Here is a 9,861-nt window from a genome sequence, read left to right as displayed (position 1 = left end):
AGAATTTTATCAAATATTAATATAATTATCCTTGCCTTCTTTTGACTAATGCTTGTATGGTCTATCTTTTTACATTCTTTTCCTTTTAAGCTATGTATATCTTTAACTTTGAAGTGAGTTTGTTGTTAGGACATTCACGTAGACAGTTCATTGATCTTTCCTCTGTCTTCTCCATTCTGCTATTGAGCCCATCCACTGAAGTCATTTCAGTTTTTGTATTTTTAGTTCTAAAATTTCCATTTGTTTCTTCTTCATATTGTTTGATATTTTCATTTGTTTCACACATGGTCATGTTCATCAAATAATTTTTATGAACGATGCTTTAAAATCTTTGTAAAATAATTCTGACATTCGCGTCTTTTCAGTGTTGACATCTACTGATTTTTTCTCATTTAGTTTGAGATCTTCCTGATTCTTAGTGACACAAATGATTTTCATTTGAAATCTGGACAGTTTGAGTATTATAAGACTCTGGATCTTATTTATTGCTGGCAAGTATATACAACTATATGGGTCTTATTTAATTCTTGTGTCTTAGCAGGCTTCCTCTGGCACTACACTCCAGTGGGTAAAGATGGATGCTGCCATGCAACCTGGAAGTATGTGGTCTCTCCTAGATCTTCACTGATATTGCAGGGCTCTTTGCCCTTAATGGGTCAAGCCTATTGGGGTGGGAGCCTCCCCAATAGGGTTCCACTGATACCATCTCCATTGGAGCGGAAGGGTAACTTGTTACCCCCAGAAACAGTATAGGGTCTACATTTGACTTTAATTACCTTAGGGTCATTGTGACCTCAAAATTATTCTTAGCCCTTATCTGCCCTGACCTCTGCTATATTGTTTCTATTGAATATACCCTCCTTTAAAGCTTTCACCTCCTTTGGATTTCATGACACCACTCTCTGGATTTCTCTTCTTACCCCTCAAACGCCTTCGGAAATTATTCATGGGAGCCTTTTTATTCCCTGTCTCTTAAAACTATTCTCCAGGGTATGTCCTTGAATCACTTTTTCTCATTCTATATCCCTACCTAAGCAATTTCTCATAATTAAACAAAAACCTACAAAGCAAAGCTTCCTAAATCTATGTATCTCCAGGCCAGAAGTCAACTGACCTCTAGAACCATATTTCAACTGCTTGTTGGCACTATCCCTTTTGCTATATCACAGATCTCTAAAAGGGAACTCATCCCTTCCCCACTCAAGCCTGCTCTGCTTTGTACTCAATGCTTCAGTAAGTGCCAACTTCACTAAACTAGGAGTTAACGGGCATCCATTTCTCTCCTTCTTAATATCCATTTAATCAGTACTGGAATCCTGCTAATTCTATATCCTAAACAACTCTATCTCATAAAACATCTCATCACCTCCTCTTCCACTCCAACTAAAATGCCTGAATTAGGCTTTAATTTTTTTTTTAATTTGAGACAGAGTCTCACTCTGTTGCCCGGGCTACAGTGTCGTGGCTTCAGCCTAGCTCACAGCAACCTCAAACTCCTGGGCCCAAGCAATCCTTCTGCCTCAGCCTCCTGAGGAGCTGGGACTACAGGCATGCGCCACCATGCCCGGCTAATTTTTTTTTCTATATAGTTTTAGTTGTTCGATTAATTTCTTTCTATTTTTAGTAGAGACGGGATCTCGCTCTTCTTTAACTCCTGAGCTCAAACAATCCGCCCGCCTCGGCCTCCCAGAGTGCTAGGATTACAGGCGTGAGCCACTGCGCCCGGCCTTATTTTCATTTTTAAAAAGTGGAAAAACATTAAATCACTTCCCAAATGTCACACAGGAAGTGGAAGTGATAAAATTCAAAACTCAAACAATCTGACTCTAGAAAACAAAGATAAACAATATGATAGAATGTCAAACATTTGCTAACAGGTTAGTAGAAAATTAACTTACTTCAAATAAAAGTCTATAATAACATCATTTAAAAATTCTCCTTCATTTAGACAGTGCAGATCCTCATTAGTAACAGAGATGCCTCCCTTAGCTGGAGGTGGGGGATATACTATCAACCTATACAAAATAAAGAAAAAAGCAAATAAATCTCTCTATATAGATATATACAACTGAAATGTAATAAAACAGTTAAAGAAATTTAAGAGCATTGCATATGTAAAGGAAGTCTCTCACTTTTCTACTGGGCCAATGAAGACTGTGTGGCTCTCTCCAGTTTCTTCTTCTTCATCAAAAAACTGGAATTCCTGTTTGTTTCTAAGCTGTATTTTAGATTCAAAGGATACCTGTAAAAGAAATTAAATAGGCAATTCACAAAGTCAATTGGGAAAATTTTCAATAAAAAGAACAAGTGCAGGCAAGAATGGTTTACAATTAAAAAGGATTAAAAATATAAATCTAAAAAGTATGCATGATATTTAACAATAAATACAAGAAACAGGCAAAACTAGCAGCCACTCTAGACAGTGATATTCTCCTAACTTATATAATAATGGTTTTCCAGTAACTTATTTCTTTTAAGATCTCAACTAACCATATTAAATTAGCTTATGTAAAAGATGGCCTTACTAATAACCTATCTAACAGAGGAAAAATAACCCACTTGACAGAAAGTAAGTGAAATAAATTCACAGCACAATTACCCGCTTTGTTTTGTATAATTAAAACACCTGTGGTCTAACTAGTTATCTCTAAGATTTCATTTTCTCAGCCTTGAAGAGCCCGAAGCAGATAGTAGGGTTACGATATCCCTGCTCCAGCTCTCTGCCTCAGTTCCTGCTCAAAAAACCAGATTTCAAGGACTCAGATAACCCAGCCTCACAGAGAAAATAAAAAATAAAGAACTCCCTGATATTTCACCACTCCTTGTGATATCCCCCTCGCTGAAGCAGGGGGGGGAAAAAAGCCATTTTTACTCTTTAAAATCACCAAGCAACTTTCCTCAGCCGCCTGACATTTTCACTCCTTTTTCTGTGTGCCTCGGCCACTCCCTCCTTCTCTCTCTTTCTCACACTCTCTCTCTTTTTTCCTTGGGAAAATACATGAACTTTGTACTTTTTTCTACCCTAAATTCTGTGTGAGAATTCTTTCTCAAACTCGCCATGAGCACCTAGTAAGTTTCTACCCTAAAATTATGCTAATAAAACTCAAAGAAACTTTCAAAAAACCAAAGTAGTTTCTTCTCTTAGCAGAAGAGGCCTACTTATGTTCAATGGCTAGGCAATCCATAAGGTGTGGAAGGAGAGGCCCAGGGAACAGAGCCTAGTGAGCTTCAGCCCTCTACAAGGCTAAATGAAATAGGCAGTCCTTAGAAGAGCTTTCCATTGAAATCTGAGTCCAATCCTAGTTGCCTTATGGCTTCTGTTGCTCTTTTCTTCCTCTGACATTATCTCTTATAGCCAACTCTGCAAAAGAGAATGATTCCGCTTCCTCCTTCTGCTCTTTTGCCAACCTACTAACTGTATAACAGCTCTTCTCTGGTAAGGGCTTGCTCAACTATTACCATACGTCCATATTTCCAAGTTTGTAACCAGGTTGAGAGATTTAGTCCCAACAAATTAGGCCAGAAAAATGCAGTTGCTGTGGTAGGGGATAAATGTGGAATTTTTAAGTTATATTTGTACTATTATTTAATATTATACTATGCATTATAGTAGTATTGTGGCCTTTGGTTCAGGTAGCTTCACAGTTTCCTAACTGCATGAGTAACAAGTAGTTACTCTTGAACTGGATACATATTTTGACAGTCGAGGTCACTCATTTCTCAAGTTCTCAACCATGTATGTCTATGTTACATATAAAGGTACAATACACCAAGGACCAAAATTCCTTCAAACCCAAGACAAAGCGTAACAATCAACTTGAATGTAGCAATACAAGTATCTGGATGTTGGGAGCAGGGTTTAAAGAAAAAAGGAGAGGAAAAAGATGAAAAGTAAAGATAAGACTAGAATGTGAAGAACAAAAAATATTTCTGAGACCTGTATCAAGTACTAATTTACACCTCCCCACCATTGTTGTGATCCAAGATAGTTTACAAATCACATATAAAAGCAAATAATTCTGAAATGGAATTTAAAGATTGAACACTGAAATGAGCAGTATTGCAATAAAACATATTTCCTGTTAAAACTACCCATTATTTAAAATTATTTTAAAATATTTAAAAATATAATTACAGTTTTAATTTTGTTTTCTTTTTGCACACAACTTCCTCTGATGCTCTCTTCATAGGTTCTTGTACAGGCAACAAGTCTGCTATTGGCTTCTTCAAAGGGGATTTTTGCAAAAAAATTAGAAACGTTATTCTTTATACCAATTTCAGTAATGATATTTTCAAATATCATATTTGTCTGAGGATCCAGGCCATTTTGAAAAATTAAAATTATATATCGTTCTTCCAAATCTGAAAAGAAACAAATATAACTATAAGTCTAAAAGAACAAAATAAGTAAATAGATAACTTAAAAAAGAGTAACAACTAATTACTTCCAGGAACCCTGGTATAAATATCCACAACAACGTTTGGCACAGAGTGGATACACAATAAATGCTAGAATAAAGACCAGTGAATATTACCTGGCAATGTCACCTAAGTTATTAAGAGAAGGGGGGCGGGCGCGGTGGCTCACGCCTGTAATCCTAGCACTCTGGGAGGCCAAGGCGGGCGGATTGTTTGAGCTCAGGAGTTCGAGACCAGCCTGAGCAAGAACGAGACCCTGTCTCTACTAAAAATAGAAAGAAATTAGCCAAACAACTAAAAAAAAAAAAAAAGGATATATATATAGACACACATATAAATTAGCCAGGCATGATGGCACATGCCTGTAGTCCCAGCTACTTGGGAGGCTGAGGCAGGAGGATCGCTTGAGCCCAGGAGTTTAAGGTTGCTGTGAGCTAGGCTGACGCCACGGCACTCTGGTCTGGGTAAGAGAGTGAGACTCTTGTCTCAAAAAAAAAAAAAAAAAAATGAGAAGGGAACCAGGATACGTTACTTTAGCAATAGCTCAAGAACAAATCTATTTATGATTGTAATTATTTACTTCACCTAATAAATTCCAAATCTCTTCACAGTCATAAAATATATTGGTTAATATTTTTGTCAAATACAAATAGGAAATTGCCAAATGAACTGGAAGTATCTCTAGAAAATTTAACTGCAAAACTACTGTTCACTAATGTGCCCATCCTGCAGCTTCAGTGGTAGCTAACATTTATTCATCATTAAGCTGAAGCAGCAATTACTGCTGAAATGTATTTTCTTTATAAGCAGGCATGCCATGCCATAAATATTAGAGGTGAAGGGAAACAAACCAGAGAATCACATCTATGTACTAGAAAGACTAAAGACCCCATTCTATGAACACGAAAGCTTCCTATTTAGGCCAAGTTCCAAGGATTCCAGATTTATATGGTTTATTTAGTTAATATTCTTAGCAGTTAAAAAACTTCATTTTATTCAGACTACACAGTGTGAAAGAGTGCAGATCTTTTGAATTTTTCTTCTCCCCCTGCCCAATCTTTTGAGTTTTAACTGATTTTGAAAACTTCCTAAATGGGTAAACCTAGGTTTTACCTTCAGCCCTATCACTTTCTGTGGGTTTTTCTTCATCTGTAAAATGGAGGAAGTAATATCCACTTAACAATGTAGCTGTAGATAATACAAGGACTGCAGATAATATACATCTAAGGCCATCTACCAAAATGTACTCACATTCTTCTATTCAACAGATTGCATTTATTATTATAATCTGTTCTACACAACTTACTTGTTAACTTATTCATTCCTTTACTATCATTCCAAACTTTATCCTCCTTATTCATTTGCAGTTGCACGCTCAGCTTTTGATAAACTGCTGGTATCGCCTGAAGAAACACTACTGGTAATTTTCGGACATTACACCATTCACATTTAGTTAGATCAGAGGTATTTAAAATAATCTTTACAGGATCACGTTCTGGTTCTGAAGGAAAACATATGGAAATGGAAAAGAAATCAGTTCTTAAGAGGGCAAAATCCCGAATTCAGGTAACTGTGAGGAAATATAAGTTCAAAGTTAAGCACGTATTTATTATGTTCTGTAAATATAACTCTCATAGGAAATGAAGAAAAATCTTTATAACTACCTTAAAGAGGCTTCTACATTTTTCCCATATGAAAAAGGAGTTCTAAAAAGTTAGGCTTTGTGATATTACATAATAAAATTACACCAAGATATATGCTCTTTGTTAAGAAGATATCTTAATGAATTCTATGACTATCATTTAATCTTTTATTCCTGTAAAGTGCTTTAATGTAAATAAAGCTTTAGTGAATAAAAAGATACAAAGTAGCTTACCATTTAGGCGTATCTTGATAAACTCTAAACAAAACTAAAAAATAAGATAGATTAGTATTCATCACAGACTTATAAAGATTTTGCTACACATACCCCAAATGACATGTCACTTGGACCTAAAATCTCTAGAGGGCAAAAAAGCTAAGCCATCTACCATGTGCTTAAATAGAAGATGAAATTATTACTGTGCCTCTCCACTTCTCTCAGAAAGGCAGGCTTCACCTTTTTTCTTCAAATACTTAGAACATTTCTTATATTACTGGTTTATCTCTTAAAACCTCACAGAGGTGACATAACATTACAATGAACATCTCAATACTCCTGACCTAGACTCTTGCTAATACCATGCCATATCCCCTCTATCACTCTTTCTACACATATACTCACTTCTTTGCTAAACCATCACAAAGCAGGCAGCAGACATTGTAATATTTCATTCCCAAATCCTTCCACATGTACCTCACAAGAACAAGAATATTCTCCTTTACAATCAAACATTTTTAGCACATCTAAGAAATCAAGATTAACTTCATTCAACATCATATAATTCATACTCAAATTTCCCTAACTGGTCAGAATTGTCCTTCATTGTTATTTTAATTTTTCCCCAATCTACAATTCTGTCAAGGCTATATTTATCTCTTCTGTCTACTCCAATCTCAACCAGAAACTTGCCTCTCTCTGTTCTTTATGACATGGCCTTTAAGGAATTCAGGTTCTGTTAAGGAATTTAAAGAATTAGGTTCTGTAAAACATCCAATACCATGGACTTGTGTTTCCTCGTTTTAAAAATCAGGCCATACATTTCCATCAAAAACAGCACATAGGTGATGTGCTGATACATCTCACTGTATCACATCAGAAGGCACATCATGTCAGGCTGTCCTACTATTGATACAAGCTTAATCACTTGGCTAAGGCAGTGACTGCCAGGTTTTTCCACTGTAAAAATATAATTTTCCCTTTGCAGTTGAAAAATCTGTGTAGAGATACTTGAAACCCTGTGAATCTCCTTTTCCCTAATAATCTTTCACCCACTGATTTTGGCATCCATTAAAGATCCTTGCCTGAATCAGTTATTATTAGTGGTTACAAAATGGTGATTTTCTAACTAATTATTTCATGTGGAGAAGATACATTAAGCCTGATACAACCTGAATTAATAATAATTTTTCATGTTTACAGAAGATAAGAGAATCAAAAAGGAGGCAAGTGCTTTGAACTACATTTTTAAAAAGATACACTGATATACAGAGGGATGACTAGCTATATGAAAAGCAAATTTTACTAATGCTAATGGCAGAACTTAGCTTGGAGGTACATAAATGTTCACCATAAAATTCTTTCAACTTTTCAGTTTGAAAATTTTCATAATGTAAAAAAAGAAAGGAAATATGAAATAAATCCAATAATTACTACAATAATTCCCAAGTCTAAAATGTCACTAACCATACCTTCTAAAGATTGTATTTGAAAGTAATACATTAATTGGTTTCAATGGAAAGTAACACATTATTTGGGGATATCAAGAATGAGTACTTATAGCTTGGGAAACATTTCAGCACATGTAGAAGCTGAAGTTACATGCTTTAAAAAATGTGTCACAGGACTAAAAGTGACAATAATAATGACAAATAATGGTACAAAGCATTTAAATAAAATTGTTGCATGAGATGAAGGAATTGAAAGTTATGTCTAAATATCTGTCATTTAAAAATTTGTGCATAACTAAATTACATACACATCAACAATGTTAACAGACATTGGGCTATTTCATCTACATTGCAAAAGTTTCTAAATTTAAATTGGCTGAAAACTGTGATTTTGTATCTTCTCATTAGAAAAATGAGGGACTGCTTTATATTTCGGTGTATGTGGTATTCCTACTAAAATTAAGCCATTTTACTTTCTAATGAAAGCATTTAATTTTAAGTAAAATCAACACTTCTAGACAGTGCCAATTTATCACCCAGTGAATTTAAAATGATTAAATTATCTGAAAAGAAGAGCATGGAATTTTATAAAACATTTAAAATTGTAAAACATTTAAAATCTGTTTCTCAGATTAATCATAACTTGACAGATAAATCATTTCACCACAAAACATAAGGAAGTTATGTTCAAGAACAAAATATCAAACAGTCTTTTTAATCACACCGCATGAAGAAATTACAGATCCACTAACTGAAAGTCAATGAAGAACATCCTTTGGGAAAATTCCATGCTACAAGGAAGGTTAACACCACACTGCAAATTTCCACATTATATTTTTTGGCTATTTCATTTAGCACTTTAATTTTTAAAAAAGTGTTTCAACATATTTTATAATACACATATTGTCTTTTATTTCTTCAATTAAATTTATGAAGTTTGTCTTCACTGCAGTATATATAACCTAATCTGTAACTTTTACAAAAAAAAAAGAAATCATTCAAATTTTAATGTAGTTCTTGATAAATACTTTTGAGACTAAACATGCAACTTTCAATTAAATGTCTAAATCATCAGCAAAATCTAACTCATCAAACAAGAGTTATAAATAACTGTTTTGATGTGGGAGAAAGCCATAAAACCTTCAGGGTACTCCTGCAAATTTTTGAGGTACAAAGTGACATTCTTGTTACCTGATGGAAACCAGGAAAGATAATCTGACTACGGAGGCTTGTAACAAAACAGGAATTTCATAAATCCCTGAAAACCTTGACATATGTTACAATGTTACTGAGCAATAAAGGGTGGACAGTTCATACATAATTTGCTTTAAATCTCTGGACTTTAAATCTTCTGCAACTTTCTAGTTTTTAAACTGTAGGAAGCTGAAATTTTTTGAAGGAAAAGAAAAAATTGCTGGATTCCCAAAGAGCTTTGCTCTGGTAAGAAACCAAGTTCATATTTCATTTGTTCCTACAAACAAACCTGTAATTTTTTTTCTTTTGATCATATTGTATCCCAGAACTATGAACCTTTACCAGAAAACAAATAGATATTTGTTCACTATAATTTAAATAATAATAAAACTACTTTTTAACTTTCCTGCTGAGATAAAATATGTTCTCTTAAAGATACTGCTTTATGTATAAGAAACAATACTAGGAGACAGTGTTTGGAAACAAATAGGGACACCAAGTTAAGGCACTGCAAAATAAAGACTTACAGAATAAATACAGTGCTTTAGGAAGACTGATCTTAAACCAACAATGTTTAGAATATATTAGAAAGAAAAATAATGACTAAGAAGGGTGGTTAAGGAGACTATTAAAATCTCAAAAAGAAAATGAAAACTTGGATTGGCAGCAGTACATAGGTATGACAGGTAAGATAAAGGGACTACAGAAAGTTCTTTTGGCATATGGACAATGAACTACTCCAAAGCACAATGCCTCTTGGGTGGTCAGTGTAGGCCAATAATCTATTTCTAGGAGCCTTAATGCTATAACATATCTTGCAGCAGACTCCAAAGCTTTTGACTTCTTTTTTCTCTATATATAATTCTTTAATATATTCTTTTCATGCACTAAGCTAGCATTATAATAGAAAAGCAACAAATTGGAAGGTTTTCTAATTCA

General features: G+C 34.4%; 1 protein-coding gene across 1 annotated transcript in view; it reads right to left on the bottom strand.

Annotated features, from left to right (window-relative positions):
- The window catches only part of SENP6 (SUMO1/sentrin specific peptidase 6), a 104,226-nt gene that overhangs the window by 19,854 nt on the left and 74,511 nt on the right, over positions 1 to 9,861 (bottom strand). Inside the window, exons 12-16 of the mRNA XM_012646040.1 lie at positions 6,296 to 6,329; positions 5,726 to 5,920; positions 4,136 to 4,362; positions 2,133 to 2,242; positions 1,899 to 2,015 (exon numbers count right to left, since the gene is read on the bottom strand). Coding sequence (XP_012501494.1) covers positions 1,899 to 2,015; positions 2,133 to 2,242; positions 4,136 to 4,362; positions 5,726 to 5,920; positions 6,296 to 6,329 — 683 coding nt within the window. The remainder of the gene's footprint in view (positions 1 to 1,898; positions 2,016 to 2,132; positions 2,243 to 4,135; positions 4,363 to 5,725; positions 5,921 to 6,295; positions 6,330 to 9,861) is intronic.

The sequence above is a fragment of the Propithecus coquereli genome, unplaced genomic scaffold (genome assembly GCF_000956105.1).
Source record: "Propithecus coquereli isolate 6110/MARCELLA unplaced genomic scaffold, Pcoq_1.0 Scaffold24, whole genome shotgun sequence".
Classification (NCBI taxonomy): Eukaryota; Metazoa; Chordata; class Mammalia; order Primates; family Indriidae; genus Propithecus; species Propithecus coquereli.
Note: the sequence above shows the minus strand (reverse complement) of the source record. Positions and strands in the feature narration are given on the sequence as shown.